We start from the raw sequence: 24,682 nt of genomic DNA on the forward strand, positions 1-24,682 counted from the left end.
CACCAGTAGGTTATCTTCATTTCACAGCTGAGGAAGCACAGCTCCAGAGCAGCCACCGTACCCACGGGGTTGGGAGAGGTGCTGAGAGCACAGACATAGCACCTCTCAGCTCCCAAGCTCTGGCACTGCTGAGAGCATCTTTACTGCAGGGTGCTTTGCGTTGCCTCCAAGCAAGCTGGCATCACCACGCACGGCGCTCAGAGCGAACGAGACCTGGAAGTGATTGCAATTAAACATTAAAAGCAATGAGCTCCTTTCTGCTTGAGTAGAGCAGGGAAGGGCTACATGCCTGTAAACCACACACAGCAGGACGCAGAGCACCCTGCTTGCCCTGCAGCACGGCCCCGTGCCTCAGCAGATAATGATCTTTGCCTTTGGACTTAATCTGCTCTCTTAATTGCTTGTCATCCGGAAATCTCAGAGGGAGACAAGGTGGACGTTCCCCCTCATGTGATGCAGCAGGTCCTCTCCTTCCCTGCTGTGGTCCTGCTGCAAACGTGCACACAGTGCGCCCATGGCACCCAGTGAGCCCATGGCACCCAGTGAGCCCATGGCACCCAGTGAGCCCAGCACACCCGTGGCACCCAGTGCACTCAGGAGCCCCACACTTGGCCCCACAGCCATCACCCAGAGCCCAACCTTGCACCAACGGGGCCACATAGTGTGTCCCCATTTGGAGCAGCTCTTGTGCCTTACGTCAGTGACAACTGAAGAAAGGACAAACCTGAAGAGGAACGTAGAGAACCAGAGCAAAACGCTGTTCATTTTCCCCCTGATTTCTTAAGAACTCCCCCAGCAGCTGATCTCTGCAGCACCGCCATAATCCGGTGATACATTTTAATCCCATTACGTTGCCATGCGGCGGCTCACAGCCCGCTCGGCCTATGGGGAACAGATGTTCCCTAATTGGCAATTCCGCTGCCCAGGAGTCGACATCACTGAAAATAGTTTCTTTGCCTTTCGTGTTGACATTGAAAGCGAGACCCCGCAGCGGCTTTTACAGCCCCCAAATTGCATAATGGCAGCGAGGAGCCCAGGCGCAGCCCCAGCCCAATTGCAGCCTTCTGAACTTGAGCTCAGCATTCCCACCTCCTGCTGCCAACTGGGACCATTCCAGGCACCTGTGCTCGCCATGTAACCATGCCCAGCTGTGCGTCCCCACCTCTGCGCGCCTTCAGCCCTTCTTCTTATTCACCATTTGTTTCTGTGCTGTATGTTTCCTAAGGGAGATTTGGGAAAAATATTGCTGCAGGGCACGGGGCAGGAGCCGCCAAATCCCCACCGCTGCTCTAATCCCCTGATACATGTTAATCCCATTATGTCTCCATGTGGCTGTTTCCATTTCTGGCTTTGGGAGATGTGATGTTTCTTAATTAGCATTTTAGCTGGATGGGAGGGAGGTTCATTTGCCGGAGGAAGCCCAGGAAGCCGTGAAGCTCCCCTGTCTTCCTTTTCCTCCCTGTTTGTGCTGGTGTTGGGAAATAAAGGGCACAAAGGAAGCAGACCGTGCTGGGCACTGCACGGAGCAGCAGGGTGTAGATGTGGCCATGTAGATGTGGATGGTGGGTGCGGGCTCTGCCATCACCCCGCTGTTCACCTGGTGGGGAAAAATAAAGCTGAGTTTGACAGCCTGGAGAACAGCTTTAGCTGCAGTCTATTGGCACGGCAGCAGAACCACCCACAGGCAGGGAGAGCTGCACGGCCGCCAGCACAGCAACAGTGCCACTTGAACAGCAGGTCTTGGGGACACCGTAAGGGACAGCCCCAATGGGGGTCAGTGTGGGATGGCAGCCACCTTATGTTTCTCAATACAAGTCAATTAAAAATCAAAGCAAGCAGCAATGGCACGGTCCTGCCTGGCACATCCTGCGCAGCCACATGCTTGAACACGGCTCTGAAGGAGTGCTGGGCTCCATAGGGGGGTTTCCATGGTGGCAAACCCTGCAGCAGCCAATTGTGGGTGCTGCAAAGAGGAACTGCCATCACCCTTCAAAGGCAGCGCTTATTGCTCACATCAACTGATGGTGGGATGGGATGGGATGGGATGGGATGGGATGGGATGGGATGGGATAGGATGGGATGGGATGGGATGGGATGGGATGGGATGGGATGGGATGGGATGGGATGGGATGGGATGGGATGGGATGGGATGGGATGGGATGGGATGGGATGGGATGGAGTGGGATGGGATGGGATGGGGTAGGATGTGATGCAGTGGAATGCGATGGCGTGCAATGGAATGTGATGGGATGTAGTGAGATGCATTGGGATGCGCCTTCCTTTGGCAGATGCAGGTGATGGGGCCGGGATTACCGATGAGCAATGGTGAGTCAGATCAGGAGCAAGTGCAAAATAACAGAAACACTTGCTCAGCGCGTTGCACTCAGCCAGGAAATCACATCTCCTCCCACATGGGCCCTGCAGCAGTCAGGGTGCAGCCCACCCCCATGGAGGAAGGCGCCCAGCAAGGGCCAATCCTGCTCCTGTCCGTGCCGTGGTGCTGCATCTCTTCAGGTCACAAAGCCCTGGGGACAGCCAGCGGGGGAGACAGGTCACTGTGCTGCTGGACCCATTGGCTTCCATTGCTCCATCTTAGCAGGGCCAGAGAAGGGCAGCACTCACGGCATGCTGTGGTCCAGCACGCAGCATTAGGATGTGTGTAACAGTGTTATTTACACCCTGGGGGTCATGAAGGCTGAGGGCAGTGGAAAACCCAACCTCAGCCACATCTGATTCACCCCAGGCCCCATGTGAGCGCGGTGAGAGGGAAATCCCCCAGCAGATCAGGTCAGGGAGGTGCCTCCTCCAACACACTCATATTTTCCCCTGCTGCTGTCATTGCTTTCCCTTGAGACCCCCCGTGTCTCCTCACCCCGCTCTCACAGTGCCATTTTCCCCCCTCCCAGATGCTGCAGTTTCCTCCTGACAGCCCGAACCCCTCTGCTGGGACCAGGCAATGGCAGCAGCACATGGATGGTGTCAGCGCGCTCATCAAACCCTTTTCTCCCAGCAGAAATGCTCGGGGCTGGGATCGTTCTGATGTTTTTCCCTTGGCACAGATATCTGCAGGCAGCCGGTTCCGCCGAGGCGACGCAGCGAGGCGCTGCCAAGCACGATGCACAGCAGGGCTGACATTTCCGAGCGGCATTTGGTGGATGATTAATGCTGCACAGTGTGGGGCCGTGCCAGAGCCGATGGCGATGTGGGGCATGGGGGTGCAAAGCCCCACTTGTAGGGCTGACAGCCCTCAGTGTCCCCATTTGGCTGCATTTGGTGCCAGACCCGTAGCAGAGCATCTCCATGTGCAGGGATGTGGCTGCTGTGCCTGTGCCTCTGGCAGACCCCATTGGTGCCCACGTTTGGGTACAAGTGATGCACGCAACCCAGCTGTGCCACCCACCCTTGTATCCTGCACCTCTTGCATGCACTGCAACACGCAGCCATGGTGATGCTGCTGGGGGGAACCAAGAAGTGCTGCAGCTGTGCAGCCCCCACAGCCCTGCATGCAGTGCTGCACTGGTGCCGGTGTTCAGCAGCTGCATTTGCTCGACTCAGCACAAATGATTGAGGTGTTATTTAGTGTTGTTAATGCTAAATTACAGGCTTGTTATGGGTTAAAGCAGTTATTAAGCAACACTATTAAGCATCAATAGTGCTTAATAACTGCTTTAGTAAGCACTGAGGTGTCCACCCAGCCACTGGGGTGCTCTGAGGACAGCTGAACACCCACCTATAGCCATGCACCCTCAAGACCCCACGGTGATGCATCTCCATCCCCACAGCCCATGCACAGGGAGGTGACCACTGGGTGCCCACCAAGGAAGGACCCAGAGCAGCGACTTTGCAACTCCAAGCTTTATTCGGTTGCGGTGTGACTCACACGGAGGGAGATGGGAAGTGAGGCCGTGGGGGCAGCGGCAGGTGGGGGCAGCGCTCAGCCCCCTGTGCTCGGCAGTGCAGGGACTTCAGTTGGAGGGGTGATAAGCGCCGCGCTGATGCCACTGCATGTCCCGAATGCGCCGCACCGACTGGATCTGGGGGTGCTGGGCACCGAACTCGGAGCTGTCTTTGTAGTCGCCCTTCTCAAAGAGGTACTGGTAGCCTCGGTAGCCAGGGTACTGATAGCCCACCCACCTGTGGGCAAGCACAGGGCATGACTCAATGGCCACGGCATGGCCCAGTGGCCACAGTATGACCCAATGGCCACAACACGATCCAATGACCACGGGATGGCCACGGCACAGTGCCGTGTGGGCACATCACTGGCTCCCCTCGCCCCATACTCACGTGCCACTCTGCACCCTCACAGAGGAGACCTTCTCCTGGTAGCCATGCGCATGGAAGCTGGGCACATCGTCATCGATGATCTCAATTTTCTTGCCGGTGAAGCTGGGGTTCTCATACAGCACAATCTTGTGCTCCTGGCTGTCCTGCAGCGGGGAGAGTGAAGGTGGGGATCAGCACCGCCAGCCCCAGGGCTGGGCAGGGGGCAAAGCTTGGGGCTGTGGGGAAACTGAGGCAAGGGGTCCCCCCGCCGCGCCCCCCAGCAGCCTCCCTCAGCTCTCGGGGCACCACTCCCCATCCCAACCACCCCCTGGGGGTCCCTGAGTGCTGCCCCTCCGCCCGCGGGGCTGGGGAGGGCGGGGGAAGGCAGGGGAAGCCATCGGGCTGCAGACCTTGGTCTGGCGGGTGGGTAGTGGCTGTCGGGGTGCTCTCACCACTTTGATGGGTCTCAGGGAGGTGATGCTGTCACTTCTCCGGCTGTTGGTCCAGGAGTCCCAGCGGGGGTACTCCCCCTTCTCAAACACAAACTGCTCACCCTTGCAGCTTGCCTGCTCGTAGCCCACCCAGCTGGAAGGGAGCAGAGGGTGGGCTTCAAGGGCGGGTTGGGATGAGCCCCCCCGCCATCCTATAAAACCCAACGAGCACTGCAGTGCAGGGGGAACAGCCTCCATCTAAGGCAAACCCAGGTATATCCCTCCCCCCTGGAGCCCCAGCCCCCACCAACGTACGGTCCAGAGTGCACCAGAATGGAGCCCACTTTGTCCACACCGGCATCCTTCAGGTTGGGGCAGGCACCGCTGAGCTCATGGCAGCGGCCCTGGAAGTTCTCCTGCTCGAAGATCGCAATCTGCAGGAGAACGGGGCCATGAGAGCAGGGCACGGCCCACACTGACCCCAAAACGCAGGCACTGACCGTAGGACCCCCCACCCTCATGGCACAGCCAGCCACCAACTCAGCACTGGTTTCATGGTTCAGTGGGGCAGCAGATCTCATCTCAGATCACATCTGTGGGGATGGCAGGGGACTGGGATCTGATCCCGGCTCCCTGGGGTGCCTTGGTCACAGATGGGACCCCAAAGGGCAGAGCAGCCTCATGGCTACTCCAGTATTGGAGCTGCAGTTGGGGAGCCCAGAGGGGTTCGGGGTGCCCCAGCCCCACAGACTGACCTTGGAGCTGGTGGGCTGCTGCTTGGAGGCCGGCATCTGGTGTTCGGAAGCCATGCTCAGCTGGGCGCAATGCTTCTTTGGGGGGAAGCTCAGCGTTAGCGGCTGCCAGACTGTGCTCGTGGCCCCATCTCTGTGCCCACATCTGCACCCCGTACCCAGTACTGAACCACGCTGACCCCCAGCCTGACCGTGTCCCCACTGTGCTGCTCCGGGGTTGAAGCCCTGTTCCCCATGGGGTGAGTGAGGGTCCCAGCGCAGAGCTGGGATGGGCCCTGTGCACCAAACAGCCACAAAGTGGGGCGGTTCTGGTCAATAATCTTATGTCTGACTTAGTGCCCAGCTTTGGGCAGCACTGCCCTTGGGTTGCCCGGTCAGTGACTCCAGGTGAGAACTACAAGACAGGGTAGAAACGAACCCAGAAAGGATAGGACAAAAAGAGAGAATCCTTACCAGTGAGACCAGTGCCGCCTGAGCCAGTGGAGGGCTGGGGCCGAGAGGTGGAATTTATACCGCCTCGCAGCAGAACCATGCCCAGACTATTTACCAAATAGCTAGAGCATGATTCAAAGCGAGAATGCTGGATTAAACCCCAATGAAAACCTCGGTCAGCTGACCCCGCCGGGCCATTGTCTCCCGAAACCCCCAAGTCGGAGTTATTTCATTAGCTTTCACATTCGCCTCACCCGCTTTGTTGGGTTTGTTGGCAAGGAGATTTGGAGTTTGCATGCATCAGCCGAACGCATGCCAAGACCCAGAGCGACCCTTGTGTGAACAAAGGCCGGCCAGCCCTGCTTCAGGAGTTTTGGAGCCAGGGAATTGATCCCTCCGACAAACCGCCGCGAGCGCCCCAACTGCTGCCCTCAGCACTTCCCTCCTGCAATGCCAACCAGAGGGATCCGACTGCAAACCACCCGAGTTCCCCAGCGCTGTGTCCAGTTGGGTGAGCTCTGAGGGGTCCTCCTGTAGACCCAACCCCTTATGGGGCCCTCAGCTGTGACTCAGCCTGGGTCCCATCAGTATGTGGAGGATAAAGACGCTGTTGGATCCTGCAAGCTGTGCCTGCAGGATCCCACCTGTGACCAGGCAGTTTTTCCTGGGGGGCTCATGGCTTTGAGTTCCCCTCGCAGCAGCAGACCCCTCCCCTGTCACCCCGTGTGGCACACAGCATTAGCACAGAGTAGAGCAGCATTCCCAGGGTGCTCTGCAGGGTCTGTACCCCCACTTACAGCTCCTCCTGCCCCAGCATCGTGGGAGGACCCCAGAGCTCCTCTGCCTGGGGATGTCCATCAGCACTCGCCCTGAGTAGTGCCACAATCTGAGCACAATGCGGGGCTCAGGAAGCCCCACCATAGGGCCACACAGAGCTGTGAGTGCAGGAAGCTGCTTCGCATGAGGGATGGCTTTTGGCAGCTCTGGTATGTGATCTATTGATGAAACATTCAGAGCAGGATCCTTCTCCATCCCCAGTGTTGGGGGCAGAGGCATACAGTGTGACAGGTGGCCCCATGCTCAGCTGCCACCAGCATCCCCCACAAGGGAACCCCCAGCCCAGGGTGAGGGCATGTGCCCCAGCACCAAGCAGAGAACCATAAAAGTAGGTAAAGAAATGTCTTTATCCGGTCCAACTCAAACCCACCCCTATTGTGCTGACTAATATGTCCCCCTGTGTCCCATACAATCACACACGTGGGGTGCTCAGGCAGCTGTGACCCATCTGCCATCCCTGCTGCCAGTCCCAGACACCATTACCACTTCTGTGCCCCATGCAGCTGCTCACGGTACCCACCACCTGGGCACAAGTGTCAGGATGGGTCCTCCTCTAATTCCAGGACTCACAACAGGGTCCAGCAGTTGGCCTCAAGGCTCTGCCCTCCTGCCTGTCCCATCCAGGACAGCCCCACCCCAGGGCAGAGCACAAGAGATGCCCCATGCACCTGGTTGGCACCAGGGCCACGTTCACATCCAAGGTCATGCCACGCTTGGCATCCCTGGTGGCTGCACCAGCACTGAGCTCACAGTGGGACACAGCACAGAATGCATTTGCAACCAAAGTGGTTGTTGGGAAGAGTTGGGGAGATCAGCCTGGGGAGCAACGGTTCTGGAGGCGGCTGAGTGCTGCAGTGTGCAGTGCAGGAACAGCCCCAGGGATGAGAGATGCACAGAAGGCTGAAGGCTGCATGGGGTGCTGGGGGGTTTATACATGGGGCTCAGCACTGCTATGGGTCAGCCCCACTCTGGGTGCTGCACTGTGTGTGAGCTGCCCACGTTCCCAGCCGTGCCCCAGCCTTTGGTCCCACTGTGCTCAGGGGCAGCGCTCCCACGGCCCAGGCAGATGCTTTGAGAAGGGAACAAACCCTTGGCAAACGCCCCGAGCCTCAGCCCTGGGGCTGTTGGTTTTGGATGGCCTCAGCCTTTATGTAACTCGGCACCCGCTCTGTGTGCCCCTCCTGCACCCAATTCCCACCCCGACCACGCAGCGCCGCAGCCTCAGCTCAGAGCTTTATTGAGGTTTTTTGCACAAAGAACACCAAACCGATGCGGGCAGCATCACCACCACCACCCATGGCAGGGCCGGCGCGGCGCTCAGCTGTTCTCGAAGCAACCACGCTGGTGCCACTGCTGGTCCCTCACTCGGCGCACCGACTGCATCAGGGGCTGGTTGGCGTCCCACTCATTCCAGTGCCGGTACTCGCCCTTCTCAAAGACGTGCTGGCGGCCCCGGTACCCCGGGTACTCATAGCCCACCCACCTGTGCGTGGAAGCAGAGCTCAGTGGGGACATAATGCTGTCACCAGGACAGGAGAGCTGCCCCGTCCCAATGCCACCCTTACGTTCCATTCAGGGCCCGGACACTGGCCACGCGGTCCTGGAAGCCATGAGCCCACAGGCTGGGCACGTCGTCATCCACAATCTCCATCTTGCGCCCGGTGTAGCCAGCGTTCTCAAAGAGGTGAATCTTGTGGTCGGGGCTGTCCTAAGAGGGACGTGAGTTAGGAATAACCCCACAACCCCCTCCAGCCTTCTGTACCCCCCAGTGCCGCTACTCACGATCTGGAGAGGGCGGAGGGACATGAGGCTGTCGCTGTTGTGGCTGTTGGACCAGGAGTCCCAGCGTGGGTAGTCTCCCTTCTCCAGCACAAACTGCTCCCCAGCAAAGGCCTGCCGCTCAAAGCCCAGCCACCTGCAGGGCAGCACGTCACCACTCCCCATAGGGTGATGCGACCCAGGGTAGGTGAACCCCAGTCCCACCCCCCAACTTACGGGCCAGACTCCACCTGGATGGAGCCCACCTTCTCCAGAGCTTTCTCCACCACGTTGGGGAGCTCCTCGTTCAACTCGCACCTGCGGCCCTGGAAGTTCTCCAGCTCATAGATGGTGATCTGGGGGCATAGAAACAGCACCAGCTGCTGTGTGAAGGCGTGCATCCTGTGCCAGCACAGGGCTGAGCTGAGTCTTGGAGCCCACCAGACCCACACAGGTGTCAGCATCACATCCCCATGCCGGGGACTGCCCTCCTCTGACGGTAGATCCGTGGTCCACTGCTGGCTCCCACCAGCCCCACCATATCCCAGGCATGCTCCAGCCCTGGGAACGAGCTCATATTTGGGTATTTTCATCTCAAACCCAGCAGGTGTGGGACTCCACTGCCTCACCCGGACTGGTGTGCAGCACTGAGCAGCACTGGGACAGATCCCCACAAACCGAGTAGGTCCCAGCTGCAAACCCCCTCCCCAGTCTGGGTCACAGGGTGGCAAAGGATGGAGGTGACACCCTGCAGCCCTCAGCCCAAACCTATAAACAGCAGTTTGCCACCACCAGAGCAGAGAGCTGCAGCAGTGCTCCATCTCCTGGAGCTGCACACACTGCAGCCCAAGAGGAAAAATCACAGGGAGGTGACACAGGGACTCAGCTGCTGCTGCAGGTGGCCACGCATTACTGGTGCTCTGATGGCACCCACACACCCAGGGGTGACATTGGCACCACGTAGCACTCGGGGGTTGGTAACACCACAGTGACCAATCATGTGCACAAGCAGCGTGTCACCACCATCCCTACGTACCTTATAATTGCCACCACGCTCACCAGCGCCCTCCCCAGTCACCATCTGCTCGGGGGGACTCTGCTGCTCAGTCATCATGCCTGGAAAACCCAAATCATGGCTGTTAATGCAGAGTTGGCTTCAGGTGAAGCACCTGACCGTCCCCACTGCTACGGGGTTAATAGGAACGGGATCCAAGCAAGCCCCACACGTGCCATTATGGTTAATTAGGGTTAATCACAGCCCGCAGCAGCGCTCCCCACCCCAGCCCAGCTGCACCGCACACCTCTCCCGTCGCGTCCCGCAGCGATGCCCGGCTGCAGCTCTGCTATTTATGGGCTGTGTCTGCCCAGGGCAGCACTTTGTTCGGACGCTGATGCAGCAGCCCGCGTCCGCCCAATTCCATCCATGAGATTTCATCTCAATAGGGCGGGCGCGCGGCGCTGCATGGGAGCAGCGTTGGGATTTTCTCCCGGCCGCCCCTTAAAAATGTGCCGCAGATTAACGTGGAAATCGGCGTCAGCGCGTTCAACGGAGCTTCTTGCCAGGAGCTCTGGAAAGCTCTGCCATCAGCAGCAAAGGGCAGGGCTCAGGCAGAGAGCACAAGCAAACACAGTGCAAAGCATTGCAGCTGTTTGGGGATGCGCACTGGGTCACCCCCAATGGGAGCGGGATGGGGTATGGGATGCTATAACAAAGGAGCTGATGATGCTTTAAGGGCACGATCCCACCTCACTTGACCAGCAGACAAAGCACATGGAAACAGATGTATAAAAGAAAATCCAACAAGCGTTATTTGGAATGAAAATAGAAGTGTATATAAAGCATATTACAGTCTGTCCTAACAGTTATGACGTAGTAATGCATTTATAGATCTTTTATTACAGCGAGAACCTGCAGAGAAGGAACTGGGTATATCCAATTCTTACACAATATAAAGAAATAGAGCAGAAAAGACACTTTCCCATTCAACGACATTCTAAAGATGCTTTTTAATTAGACATGTAAGCATTAAACATTTCTCAGTAGTAGGTTGAACTACTAAATACAGTAAGTTTCAGTGCATTGTCCAAGCAGATGTGGAAATGCATACACGTTTGTTCCCCAAACACAGAGCCAACACCGCGGGCAAAGAATCTCTGCCTTCATCCATTAGACCATGGAACAGCCAGCCCTCCAATGAGTGGCAACTGCATCAGCCTGCTGAGTCCTAGAATGAAGCCTGCCTAAGTATTCTGGTAAGCAGGGGGAGTTTACCTGATTTCTAGATCCTTTTTTAAAGTGGGACAGAGCTGGTGAATGCTGCCTGAAAAATTCCAACGGACGTTTGCAAAGCTGACCTCAGATTTGCCTTTTCCACCACCGTCTAACAAGAAGGGAAGGAAACACGTGCAATTTGTTTAGAACTGGCTAGGGGCAGCTCTTCTGGTTGACTCCATTTGAGCAGACGTCCAATGGCTCAGGGCTGGAAGGTCAGGTGGAGAGTTGGGAGTTGGAAGAGACTTAAAAACGGGACTGGTGCAAGAGCTCTGGTGTGCAGTGGGGCACAGCAGCAAGGAAGGGTTTTAATTAGAGAGCCGTACTGATGAAGTACAAGGAGCTGCTACTGAAAGCAGATCTGGGCGAGACACGTGCAGATGGGACCTGCATCCTGACGTGCTGCTGTCGTTTCTGATGAGCGGGGAGGGCTCCTCCAGGAGGAACACTGGCACATGGGTTTGGCAGACAGCAGCGTGGGTAGATGCACCACTGTGGAATCAGAACCTTCTGAGAAGCCAGATCATAAAGGAGAAAAGGAGAAAAGGAGTTCAGTGCTGGTGCTGCATCTGCAGGAGCGAAGGACGCCCGCCAGCGGGGCCGGCACAACGGACAGCTCCTTTTGGGGTCGCTTTCCTACGGGTTTGCTGTAAGGAGCACTTAATGGGGGAAAGAATCAAGTGTGCCCTAAATGGACATCTTGCCTGATATGCCAGAATCTGTATTCAAAAAGACGAATGCATTGGAGATATCAGCGATATCCGTTAACACTCACATTATGCCTGAGGCGTTCTGTACGGCTATTGGAACCTCAGCCTTAGCAAAAGGAGACAAAGTAAAATCATCTGAGAGACCGGAGATCACGTTTAGGCTATTCCCACACGATCAGCATAAAAATAAAAGCTTAAAACTGGTATTTACAGATCAACGAATAAAAACATGAAGTGGGACTATCCAAACTGCTATTAAAGTGACATTCAACCCTGATATGAGTAGAGCATCCTCCCTCTTCTCTTCCTTTTTTTTTTTTTTGTTATAAAAAAACAGTATTTACATTCTTTTATATATATATATATATGTATGTATATTTTTGTGTGTGTGTGTCTTTTCATAGAGAACTGGTTGACGTTATTGCTTGATCCTTTTTTCTTTTAGGAAAGACATTCCAATGGAGCAATTATCCCACATGCTGACAAAACACTGAATGCACCACTTCAAGAATGACCGAAAATTAACAATTTGTTCATCTAACAACAAAAAAAAGAAACAACCCCCCCCAAAAAAAAACCCAAACCAACAACTGGTATTTTTCTGCTGGGCCAGCAGAGCACACGGAAATAAAAGCCAATCAAAAACACCTCGTATAAAAGAAAATCATCAAGTTTCCTTTTGCAGTATGGCAGTAAACATCATTTGTTCTTTCACTCTCAACCTCCCACAAACGTCATTCTCAATAGGAGCTGACCACATATTTCTATTTTCAACCAAAAACAAACAAACAAACAAAAAAAAAAGATAAAACTTGATCAAAATTCTTATGTTCATAAACAAACACAAAGCCCAGCCTTCCACCCAACAACATCTACCACAAGTCGTACATTTCAGGTGCTGAACATACGGGTAGGAACGAAGTCTTTGTTCAACAGTGAGGGGACTCCTCCAGTGCACAGCACTCCTACATCAAACATCACAACCTTGTGAGACTTGCTGAAAGTTAGCGCTATGAACCACAGGTTCTTCTTCTAAAGTGACCGTCCTCCCATATCCGAAAAGATACAGCTTTGTATTTGACTATGAATATTAAGCAGCTTTCTCCACAAAACAGGAAGGCACCATGCACATAGCAGTTGAGGCAGGAAGCAAACAGCAGCAACATGACGTGAGTTTTAAGTTCAGATGAGTTAAGGCTTCTGTTAAACTTCTTTATCTTCTTCTAGCTAGAATCACTATCTGAAAAGGAAAAGAAAACCAAACTGTTGAAGTAAATGAATGATGCGGTCAAGAAACATCATAGAATATAGCTTGGAAAAGACCACTAAGATCATCTGGTCCAACAGTGAAACACTTCTTAGAGTCTGCAGTATCAAAGACCCTCAAACATCTGCTCACTGCTGCAGGGTCATCTCCCATTCAACACACTAAAAGTCCAAGAGCTGCCCAAAATGCTGCTGAAAAACAGCATACTCACATTGTGTACAAGCTTCACTTTATAGAATCATTATCATGGAATCATAAAGGTTGGAAAAGACCTCTAAGGTCATCTAGCCCAGTGGTTGTATTGCTGTTGCTCAATGGAAGCACTATGGAATGGCAGCACAAGTGGGCCAAGTGGTGTCAGAGCAAAACTGACCGCAGAGAATGAGCGTCAATGAATCACAAAAGCTGCTCTGCCTCAGGAATACAGTCTGCTTTAATGCTTACACTTATAGAGCTGCTATTCTGACACGTTAAGGAAATATCTTCCATGTTTCCCTATCTTTGCGTGTCTTCATTTAGCAAAAGCCCACTTTCAGCATCAGAATGTACCTTTATCAAACCTGATTCTCATAATGGCTCTGTCTCTTCTTTGATTTCAGCTCCTTAAGCCACTGAGGGGATTTTTCTTCTGACCTAAGATATAAAAATATACTCTTTAATAATGAAAATTCATCAGTGAAACAAACCAAATAGAGAATTACAGTTTCCCTCAGGAGCCTTCTTTGCTCCTTTCAGTCTCTTGGGGAAGTCTCTCACCTTTCCTCCTTCTCTACACTGGAGGGCAGTATTCTGCTACCAGGAGTTCCGAGCTGTGGTTTAGGGGATTTAAACGGCTGAGCAGAACTTGGCTCACCAGGACTCTCAGACTCGTGCCTTTTCCGCAGCTGGGCCTAAAAAGTGGAAATAAAGAAAAGGGCTCCTTTATTGAGGCAGCAGTAAGACTGTCTGTGCAATGCAAAACGCATCACACGCTTACAAAAACAAGCAATATTCTGCTTTCACGCACCTTGAGAACAGAGTGGTCCATTCCTGGAAATATGGGAAGCCTCTGAGCTTGCACAGAAGACAATCTCCCAGAACGCTGTGTCTTTTCTTCCTCATCAGAATCCTCTTGTTGCATAGGTTTCTTCTCTTCTAATCAACCGTTTTAAAGAAAAAATATATATATATTCAGCAAGCTTTTCACCTCTAACTTGTTCTAGAGCTCTGCTTCTGTTCAAAAATGTATTAAGAAATAATACAGCCCTGTAATGAGTTCAGCGCTCCAATGGAGATCAAAGCAACAAACATCCTAAATGCTCAGCAATAGAAAGATTTCTTGCTGGCAGACAGAAGGGACAAAAAGGCACTCCTAAGTTAATGAATATTGCACTGTAGAGACCTGAATGTTGCCCTTCAGTATCTAAAGGGGCTGTAAGAAGGGGACAGACTCCTTAGCAGGGTCTGTTGTGACAGGACGAGGGGAAAAGGCTTCAAACTAAAAGAGGGGAGATTTGAATAGGATATAAGGAAGAAGTTGTTCACACTGCGGGCAGTGAGGCATTACACAGGGTGCCCAGAGAGGTGGAGGTGCCCCATCCCTGCAGACAGCCACAGTCAGGGGATGGGGCTGTGAGCACTGATGGAGCTGTGGGTGTCCCTGAGCACTGCAGGCAGTGGGAACTGATGGCCTTTGGGGGTCCCTTCCGACTCAAATGGTTCTACAGCCCCTTAACTCATTTTCTCCATAAACAAGCTTGTCTTATGCCAGCTGCCAGAACTAATGGAGACGGAAGCTCTCTTTCACTTCAGTCTTTGGTACCTCAAGGCAGCAGAGCCCCCTCCAGGCTCCAAGGAACAGAGGGGAAGGCTCAGTACAGAGGAAGGCCCAAAGATGGCAGAAAGAAACTGTTGCTAGACTTCAATGCAACCCCAGGTGCGTTCCAACATTCAGAAACTCCCACCCTTGCAACCAAATTGATTACAGCTCATTACTTCAGATAGCTGAGATACCTGTGGAATCTTTAAACATCCACGTACTACCCGATTCTTCCGTCAATGAAAATCTGTTGTCATACTCCAGTCCTCTGCTTCTTCTCAGTGAGTGGGAAAGAGGAGCCCGATGGCGTCTCTTCTTGCTGAGCTGTACGCGGTTTTTCAGTGCACTGGAGTCCAGGATAGTGGTTTGCTATGAAAAGAAACAAACCCCTTTGTTTCAACCAACCTGAAAATAAAAGTCACCCCCTGCTTAATGGCTCCCCACCCTACTTGCACCAAACCATGCAGTTTAACTGAACGATTTATATTCGCCTGATTATTATTCTTGTTACATAAAGCTACATTAAAGAGAATTAATGATGAGGATATGCTGCATTGTGGCTAACTGGGTGCAACGCTGGGTCTTTGATCTCTCTTGGCTTTGGACATCTGATCTGCATGAATTAGTTTCACTAAATTAATTAATAAACAGGATTTGGGTTCCTGAAGCTACTAACAGCTGTTGGCCAAAAGGGAGCCTGGGATCTAAAAAGGACAACTACACTAAGTCCTGGTGTAGCTAAGGGCTGTAATTTAATTGTGATGACAGATTGCCATCCATAGAAAGTCCACGCCAGCTCACCAGCAAGTAGACCACAAGTGAAGCAGCGTGGCATTGAGAAAGAGCATTACTTCCCAGATGCATGAGAAAGTTGTTAACAAACATCTTTAGCTATAGCCTTCGCCCTTAACCTTTTCCAAACGGGAAGTTAGCTGGAAAAGTTCTTTATGATAAAGAAAAGGCAGAAGAAAACTGAGGGCAAAGTCTGCAGAAAGGAACGCTTTGTGGTGGCTGGTGCTGGTAACAGTACAGCTAACAGTGAAGGAGAACTCGTCTTTCTCCTCATGATAACCTACATCAATGAAGGAGAAGTCAGCGGTCTTTCCATCAGGATAGGCATCTCCTGGAGGAGGTAACTCAGTTCCATCAGTAGAGTCAATGTCGGTGCTGGAACGGTCCAGACTTGTGCTCCTTTGGTCTTTAGAGAAGTCACAGCGGTCAGCCAGGGAGGTGGGCTCTGTTTGAGAGGACAGGGACGATGGGTGGCTGTTTGCTGGCTGCTTTCTTGTGGAAATGACATCGTTTTCTGATGAAGGAGATTCAGGCACAAAGCTGTGGATGAAGAAAATGAAACCTGTGAGCCTTCGCGGTGAACAAACACATGCAAAGATATTCTGGGTCACACATTAACAATCATGAGGTAACCTAAAGCACCGGAATCTAAACACCCTTTTTGAACAATAGAACTCAGTGTGTGAGATGCACCAAGGCCATGGAAATCCTGGAAGGAAAGCACTCAGGAGCCCATTGCTGAACAACCACCACCACCAACCACTGGGACGTGAGAGAATTTCCAGCCTGGCACAGGAAATGCTGCACAGAGTGTTCCAGTTCGTGGGTGGTGAATGCTGCTTTCCTCCTCCAGCAGCGGGCCCTGGGATAATTAAGGAATGGTACTAATGAGCTCCAGGGGAAGGCTTGGTCTCGCATTCTTTGCCTCAAATGATATTTGCTATCTGCAGTATTAGCGGATCTAAATATCCACTGAAATACAGAAAGATGTAGAGAAAAAGAGATGGCAATCTGGAGACTTAACACCTCTCATGGAAATGTATGAGGGCTGTGTTAAAGGAGCCTCCCTGATCTCACACCTCCACAAAGCCTCACCCCCCCCCCTTCAGCAGCCCAGCAACTCAATGCAGCACTCACCCTGAAAACCTATGGGAGAATGCAAGGAGAAACACAGCTCCTCTCACTGAACCTGCACTGCTGGGTCGTTTCTAATTCATCACCTCTCCAATGGGCTCCCCTTGCACAATCCCATCACACTGCAGCACAGCAAGGAGAAACAGCACCATCAGTTCTGCACAGTGGGCTCCTCCAGCTGAAATTAGCTGCAAATTAGGGGAAAAATTTCCCCTCGGAACAATGGTCAAATACTGTAACGTAAAATACGCTTTCAGCTCTCATTATGGAGAGGTATTACGTATCTTTTTCTACTGCTTAAGATATCACACTTTATGAATATACCCAGATTTGTTGCTTTGAGTACATTCCCAACACTTGCAAATAGTCGCTCTATGAAAATCTATCTTTTGCATGCAATCTGAAAAGCCACTTCCCATAAAAGTTAATTGCTTTTCCTTATGAAGCCTGTTTCAATCTAAAACCAAGGATATTTTATGACACCAACTACGAAATGCTCACTCAATTGCTTGAGAAAATAGCACTGTCTTATAGATACACTAATCAGGAACCCAAATCCTGCCTCTAAATCCAACCACGTCCCTCTGTTCCAAGCAGCTTTTTGCAGTGAGCCCAGAGCAGCCCCAATGCCTGCTCCACAGTGACTCAGCCCTGGGTGACAATGATCCTTCCTCCCCCTCCAAGCAGCTCATTGAGCAGCAGGACCATGGATATCCTGTTGCCATGCAGTCATGGTTTATTTTGAAATTCCCTTCCTCTCTCGGAGCAAATGGGTTCATAGGCAGATGCATCAATGAAATGCTCCTAAAGGGGATAAAATAAACCCCTTCACGGCTCTAGTATTGGAAAATGCCAGAAGGTGGAAGCTTCAAGCAGAGCTGGAGGCATCGATACACTGTAAAGTAATTAAAAACTAAACAGTTGCTACAGAGGAAACAAAATACCAGGATATGAGGATTGGGAGTTCAATACTCTAATAAACCAGGCATTTTATCCGCTGCTTTTCTAACCCTTCAAGTGTGAAATAGCTGTCTCTTCAGGAGCGGAGAGAAGCACCTTAAGAAACTGATTTCCAAAAACACCTACAAGGTACTAAAATCACAGATCGTTTTACAGAAGAGCTGGATGTTGGCACGTCACTCTGTCAGCTGAAAGCTCCCCTTGACTTCGTAAGCGATAATATTTATACATATATATATATTTATAACTCGGAGTTCTCAAGTGTAGAACACACCAAATGGAATTGATATTAATATCCGCTGTAAGAGTTCAACGATACAGCATTTAAAATAAAAACAGGGAAAAAACCATTTCCATATTACCTTGGAGCAGGGAAGACATTGGCTCAAGTAGAGCAGATCATCACAGAATGGCTGAGTTGGAAGGGGCCTTAAAGATCACACAGTCATGGAATCACAGCATGGTTGCATTGGAAGGGGCCTCTGAGCTCCCCCAGCCCCTGCCATGGGCTGACTGCCCCACCAAATCCTGCTAGCATAGCCTGCCTAACTACAGTCAGACCACATCCTTACCCACCTGATGGGGAACAAGTGGGCAGTCAGAGCAGAGCCTCTGTCCATCCCCAGCTCTACCCATTAGACCCATGTATCACACAAGTAGTTAATCCCTTCCTAAATGTGCAAATATACAGTTCTAATTGCAATTACAGAAACAAATGCAATGCCAAATTCCACTGCCTAACTTAGTTAAAGCCACTTCATGCATTTAATCGAGAAAAATATACTTTTCCCATATCTTCTATCATTTTAGCACTACAAAATACCATTCTGCTTGTGCTTCATGCGCCAGCAGACTTGTTAGATCTATTCCAGTCAAAGCTGTTTTTGTCACTGCCTATCGAAGTGGTGATACTGCTTTTCTCCCTGGGGGATGGAACTTAAATTCCAAACCTCATTGCTGCTGGCAGATACTTGAGCAATATTTCTTCACTTACAGACTAAAGAAACCTTACACCCACTGCAACAGGAGCATGCAGCTCCAGGAATCCATACATGCGCGTGAGGACACGCATGCGTGAGTGTCTGCAGCAAAAAGCAGAAGGATGGGTGCTTCTCATGGAGTAGCTCAGGCAGAATGTGTGCACAGGACACAGAGGATGGTGCTGCTCACCTGTCCCCGCTGCGTCGCTGCTCGCTCCAGGTGCCATATTGGCTGTCGGGCTCCTGCACCAGTGTGTCTGTGTCCTTGGCTTCGGGGGGCTGTCTTGTGAAGCACTGCTTCAGCTGGTCCTGCAACAGAGCAAATGAAACCCACCATCATTCCATTATCCCTAAGCTGAATGGCTTCGGTTTTATTTCCCACTGTGGTTTTGAATCGAAGGATTCAACTTAAACGTGGACAAAGGCTCCAAACCACAGCTCTCTATAACACAAGTGCCAGTTTCCTGCCCAAACAACCCATTCTAAAGGCAGAAACCGACTAGTTTGTTGTTTTAGCAACTCTTATCTCACCCATGCAACAACAGGAGTTCTGCACAGAGCCCCCCCAAGCACACAGGGGAAATGTCAGCTCTGCTGATGTTTCAAGCTCGCTAGCTTTAAAAAGAGCTTTCAGTTTTGAACACTTCCTTTGGAAGACCTTCAAAATAAAACCCATCAATAAATAAATAAGCAGAAGGCCAGCTACTAGAAAGCCCTTGGCGAATGGATGGGTGTTACTGGAAAGTCTAAATACAGCACCCAAAGTAGGGCAGATTGCAGTGTTGGTGGGTTGTTTTTCCTTCACTGTGCTCTACTCTGACCTTTCACACCTCAAGGAATTATTTGATGAAGGCAGGAGGTCCGTGAAATAAAAAGGCAATCAGTGCATCCAAGGATCATTCCCTTCTGAGGGACAGAAGTGGGCCAGCTGCTGCTGCTGGCACCCTGAGTTTGCAGCAGACTGATGTTCCTTTGCACCAGGACATAGTTCTGCTCTACCTTTTGTTTTGCAATTGTGCAAAGATAAGCACTGAAGTTAGTGTTACCCAAACCTTTACGCCCACGGCCTTGCACGGACACAAACACGGCTCTCAGTGCCATCCCAGCTGTGTGCTTGTGCCTTTACTTCTGTGAATCTGAAGGATGCTGCTCTGGGACTGATGGTTCAGGATAGCTAAGCAACACAGACAGCAGCTACTCAAGAAGTTCTACAATGCTTGCATCTCTGACAGCAAATGCTTACATCTTCTTTTTTACCCCCCTTATTCCCCCATGTGTACCATCAGCAATTGCCATTTTCTAGTCCCATCACACTCCTTGCTGCTGACAAAGTGGTCTATTTTAACACCAAGTGAAATAAAGTAATAAAAGGCTCTGCTTATTTGTTCCGATATTACAAAGCACCATTGCCAGATGAGTACAATTCTCAGCCTGCAATACTCAAGGTGCCCATTTGATGAGTTACACAAAACACGTTCCTTGTTTCCCATCTTTTAGACATCCCTGGACCTCATCGCTCATTGAGTGCAATTCTTGACCTCCATTTCTCCCTATGCCCACAGATGGAAAGGTGTAAGCTGAACTCCTGCGCTTTTCCATCCATCCCCATACAAGCCTGCAGCAAGGTGCTTCCCTAGGCAGTCTGACGAATGGCAGAAGAAATTGCCTTGTTGCCCTTAGAAACCACACAGCATTTCCTCTCCCTTGGCATGGGCACATGGTTGGGTTCCCACAAACTCCCCTTGCAGGCCCTGTGCTGGGGCAGAACCAACACTCCTCCAACAGACAAGAGCCCTCAGGGCACACATTGCCCATTGTTTATAAAAAACACTGTGTTATCATGAAAATAGCGGTTGTAAGGAGAAAACATGCACAGCCCCGATAACAGCACCATCCCAGCAGCAGCAGGAAAGACATTCAGACACAAACGTGTTGCTCAGAGTTCTCTGAGAGCTCGACACGTACAGTGGTTCACGGCTGAAATGCTTTTAGACAGGAGTGATTCCCAATTAGACTATACAGATACATTTGCTTCTGCTGGCATTACCATGTCCCTTGGAACAGCTTAGTGCTCCTGACACGAATGGAGAGAGCACTGAAAGCTTTAAAACATGACAGCAAAGAGAACCTAACAGAGCAGTTCTGCATGTACAAGTGACGTTCTTTGGGTCTGCCACCAGCCCAGCCCATTGCACAGCTCGCTGTGCCCTATGCCATTCACTCACACAAACCACAGCAAAACAAACAGCCCAGCAGAACAAACCTGTGCTGCTTTGTTTTTCGTGTGAGATAATGATTAACGTGATCAAGTTGTGTAAGTGGCCCATTCTTTTGCTGTTTATCCCTCGGAACGGATCAAGCTCAAAAGGTAGAAGAGTGCACAACCAGAGCTGGACACTGAAAGTTCCTCAAGAAATAGAGCATCATCCATCTAAACAGACACTTCAAAAAGGAAAGGCAATAAAACAGGGCTCTGCTCTCTTCTTCACACACAACATGAACCCAAGCAAAGGGTTTCCTTGCTCACCGTCACAGAAAGCACACACACAAGGCGTCCCCAATCAAACACCACTCTCCATCCAGTACTCAAATGTAGTAACAGCCCATGATTCGATCAGCCTGTTCATTCCAACAACAGTAGCCACAATAAACACAACCTAATTCTCGCATGGAATAGAACAGCAGAGTTGGACACCGACTCACGTTTCGCTCTGCTTCATCTAAAAGCAGACGTTACGATTCAAGCTCTTTCAGGACTCCCTTGGAATTAAGCCGCTCTGGCAAAAATCCAGGATTGATTATTCCTGCAATTTCCAGTCCCTGAAAATGATGTGCATACAATATTGCTCCTGCCAGTGCAAAAAATCTGCCATAACTGAGAACGAATGCATATATTTATGTGACAAACTCCTTCGCGCTGCTGGGAAATAAAGGCTTGGCACACGAGGAGCACCAGTTGACAGAGATCTCACGAGGTAGAATCTGCACAGACAGCTTCAAAAATAATCTTTGTTTGCTAAAGAGACTGAGACGTCAGGCAGCCAAAATGACGCCCTGCAGCTCAATGTGCAGAAAGGAGAAGCTAAAATCTACTGGAAGAATGAATTTTGAATAGGTAAACTGCATAAAGAAATGGAGTTTGGACCATCCACTCTATTAGCACTGATAAGATACTATGCATTAAAAGAAAACAAAATAAAAGCACCAGGTGGGCCTTAGAAACTATGCAACACTGGATGAGATTGGGGGTGATGGGACGGAGCCCTGGGCAGCTTGAGCTGGTGGTGGATGGCACCCAAGCCAAAGCAGGAGGTTGGAACTGGGTGATCTCTAAGCTCCCCTTTCAACTTGAGTCATTCTACAACCTGGATATTTTCACTTCCTAAGCACCGGAGCAGCAGTGCAGGCAGAGGGATGCCATGGGGTACTTACTAGCCGGTGGATGAGCGCTGCCCACAGGGAGAAGGTCATGGCTGGGACCGGGTTTGGTGCTGTGGGGCAATGGGTCCCACGGAGCAGCACTCGTTGCCACCAGCTCCACCCAGCCCTGTGAACATAGATAGCAGTTCCAGGAACTGCAGCTTTCTCTCTGAGAAGTTTAAGGAGCTCCAACTGCACCCGCATGCACGGATATGCAGGGCTGCCCTCCTCAACCCCAGACACTGCTATGTAGAGTAATGTAAATGTAAAGTTCTCAAAGAAACACCGAAGCATTGACAAAAGTAATGGGATGAATCCACCTCAGTAATGGGATGAATCCATCTCAATGCCTTTGCATCCCTGCACAGGGCAGTCCCAGCTTTCCATAGCCCCATCCAGAGCCTTGAAAGGAACCCTGTGACCACGTGCAATGATTTCTAGCCACACTTTTTGCACAACTCCAATCCATCCACTCCCTCCACTGAGGATTCCAAAGGTGGTTTGGAGTTTGTCATGCTCTGTATCGTGAAAATAAAGCTGCTGGGACCCAACGGTGAACTCATGGTGAACTACATACCCACCATGTGGTCTCTGCATGAGGCTCCAGTGCTACAAGGGATGAGCCAGAGCACATCGATTTGATGCTGTTATGGTAGGAAATGAATCTATTTGCTTTGTTTTTTTTGACAAGCTTCATGCTTGAAATCAACACCTCCCACTTGGAATGCTGTATCTCACAGCTCTGCTGCGCAGTTCAGGCTTTTCCAAGCAAGACCCAACTTTAAACCTCAAACAAACAATCCTGGGAAAGAAGGCTCCTCAGTTTGAAGTCTAGGATTTAAGATGCATGCGGAGCCGGTGGGATTTCCTGCCAACAAATGAGTATCTGGAAACAAAAACTCCATACAACCTAGAGGCTGTTTGCATCACCTCCTTGCAACAAGCCTGAGGAACATCAGAAAGTTGAGTCGAAGCGATTATTGCTGTCAAAACAAGTCGGGAACAATGGAGACACTCAGCTCAGCACCCACCGCTGCGGCTGCATGGCCCACATTTGCACTGCCAGCCACATTCATGGCCTGTTAAACCAAAGAGAAGTTATTAAGAATGAAAAAGCGTGAGCTGCCTCCATGCTGGCCCTCGTATCTTCGTTAATTAAACAGAACAGCTCCCCTCCTCCTCCTCCCCCCAGCCCCAAGCTACACAAACACTCCTTTCTGAAAGCCCACTCGCTACAACTTCCTTCTCTCTGCCACAATAGCTGTCTGTAAATTGAAAGATAAATGGACAGGACACAAAGTATTTTTGAGAGCGATTTGTTGGGTTTCCAGGGAATACTGGGGCCAAATATGTCTGTAGCCAAACAGCAGAGCTCAGAACAAGAACACCAGCATGCCATTTGGTTCTTTTGCTGAAGGATGCTCAGGGCACAGAACCTGGGGTAAAACCAAAGCATTCGGTGCAGATGAATGCTCTCCAGGATCCAAACCAGCCAAAGAAAAGAAACAAGTTGCAATACTTCCATAGCAGCATAAGGGCATAGCTGAGGAACCAAGGGTATTAACCACGGGTTCTATGTGATGACACATCAAAGACACAATCCCTAGGCTTCTGAAGAGAAGCTTCAACTTTTATGACCTCCAGTCAGGAAATAACCAATTACACCAAATCCTTTCCAATGCTGAAACTTCCCTGCAGTGCCCAAGATCCTCCTGTGCAGCCTAGCACAAGCCCTTTGCAAGATACAAAGCTTGCAGGAGCAACCACCAAAGGTATGACATAACACTAAATAAGGAGCCTACTTGCCAGCTTCCCCTCATTTAAGAGCTTAGAATCACAGAACGGTTTGAGTTGGAAGGGACCTCAAAGGCTACCCAGTTCCAATCTCACTGCAGCAGCACATCCGAGAGCACAACAGCACCAATTCCCCACTTACACAAGGGCTGAGTGACCTTAAGTTGGAGCACAGGAGCTGCTTGCAAGCTGAGCTAAAGGCACGCACAAAGCTAAGCATGCGCCAAAGGAACAGCAGCTCCACTGCTGCCTTCAGCAAGTTTGCTGGAAAGGTGACCCCACGCCCCAGGGCTCCCTGCTCTGCAGAGCAAGAAGCACAGTTGCCCTCGGCAGGTTCCCCGTTCCCATTCTGCAGTCCCAGCCATTGCACTTGTTTAAACAAGTTTTTGTGTTCGGGTGGTTCTAATAAATCCAACGGTATCAATTTCAATACAAATGTCACCATGCTAACAGTGTAACAATGGTTACCAAATATTTTCCTCCTCCTTCTTTTGTGCTCACCTGACAATATTCCAACGCAGCCAAAAAAAAGGAGATTAGCAGAAAGCTGGGCCAAAAAAGCAGCAGAGCTGATAAAAGCAATGCTGGAAACGACCCATCGCCTGGTGCCACACCTGCCCCAGGAATGTGGCTTTGCCTTGGATCACCTGTGAACAACCCTCCCTGAGCCCATGTCACACAATGGCTGAGATTGGAGTGGAGCTCAGGGTCTCCCACCCCTGCTGTGTGCTGGCTGCCCCCCAGCTCAGGCTGCCCAGGGCCCATCCATGGCCTTGGGCACCTCCAGGGATGGGGCACCCACCGCTCTGGGCAGCACTGCCAGGGCCTCACTGCCCTCATATTGGGGCCGCTCACGTCTGTACAGCTTACAAGGAGTAAACAAAACCAGAGCCCTGCCCACTGACCTGGGTCTCACAGCTTCTACCCCATGACAAAATAGCAACGGTACTAAGGAAAAAGAACTGGGGATAACCATTGCTCACCACTGACTGCAGGGTGCCGGCACTCAGCTCCTTCCAAGTGCAACTCCAGGCACTGCAAACAGAGCAGCACGCAGATTCACATCGACCTGTGACAAA

General features: G+C 51.1%; 3 protein-coding genes across 7 annotated transcripts in view; all 3 read right to left on the reverse strand.

Moving 5' to 3' along the window:
* Window positions 1–3,902: 3,902 nt before the first annotated feature.
* On the reverse strand, window positions 3,903–6,040 carry CRYBB2 (crystallin beta B2). 2 transcript variants are annotated; one of them, XM_072351040.1, is made up of 6 exons: window positions 5,903–6,040; window positions 5,453–5,527; window positions 5,013–5,131; window positions 4,719–4,851; window positions 4,288–4,430; window positions 3,903–4,134 (listed from the first exon to the last, which is right to left on the reverse strand). In XM_072351040.1, exons 2-6 carry the CDS (start codon window positions 5,504–5,506, stop codon window positions 3,966–3,968), a joined length of 618 nt encoding a protein of 205 aa, XP_072207141.1. In that variant the 5' UTR covers window positions 5,507–5,527; window positions 5,903–6,040; the 3' UTR covers window positions 3,903–3,965. The 2 variants fall into 2 exon arrangements, with proteins under 2 accessions (XP_072207141.1, XP_072207140.1); XM_072351039.1 differs by having other exon boundaries at window positions 4,677–4,851.
* A 1,898-nt stretch (window positions 6,041–7,938) lies between these two features.
* On the reverse strand, window positions 7,939–9,914 carry CRYBB3 (crystallin beta B3). The gene is made up of 6 exons (XM_072351041.1): window positions 9,778–9,914; window positions 9,513–9,592; window positions 8,714–8,832; window positions 8,501–8,633; window positions 8,284–8,426; window positions 7,939–8,201 (listed from the first exon to the last, which is right to left on the reverse strand). Exons 2-6 carry the CDS (start codon window positions 9,588–9,590, stop codon window positions 8,036–8,038), a joined length of 639 nt encoding a protein of 212 aa, XP_072207142.1. The 5' UTR covers window positions 9,591–9,592; window positions 9,778–9,914; the 3' UTR covers window positions 7,939–8,035.
* Window positions 9,915–11,783: 1,869 nt separating this feature from the next.
* Window positions 11,784–24,682, reverse strand: part of KIAA1671 (KIAA1671 ortholog) — a 43,235-nt gene continuing 30,336 nt past the window's right edge. For 2 of the 4 annotated variants that reach the window (XM_072351056.1, XM_072351055.1), the window contains exons 2-8: window positions 18,580–18,698; window positions 15,600–15,855; window positions 14,718–14,892; window positions 13,732–13,859; window positions 13,482–13,615; window positions 13,275–13,358; window positions 11,784–12,698 (exon numbers count right to left, since the gene is read on the reverse strand). In XM_072351056.1, the coding sequence (XP_072207157.1) occupies window positions 13,280–13,358; window positions 13,482–13,615; window positions 13,732–13,859; window positions 14,718–14,892; window positions 15,600–15,855; window positions 18,580–18,698 (891 nt within the window). In that variant the 3' untranslated portion in view covers window positions 11,784–12,698; window positions 13,275–13,279. Of the gene's footprint in view, window positions 12,699–13,274; window positions 13,359–13,481; window positions 13,616–13,731; window positions 13,860–14,717; window positions 14,893–15,599; window positions 15,856–18,579; window positions 18,699–21,821; window positions 21,892–24,682 lie in introns of those variants that run through there. The other 2 variants (XM_072351057.1, XM_072351054.1) reach the window with 2 other exon arrangements.

Source organism: Excalfactoria chinensis, chromosome 16, assembly GCF_039878825.1.
Source record: "Excalfactoria chinensis isolate bCotChi1 chromosome 16, bCotChi1.hap2, whole genome shotgun sequence".
NCBI classification, from domain to species: Eukaryota; Metazoa; Chordata; class Aves; order Galliformes; family Phasianidae; genus Excalfactoria; species Excalfactoria chinensis.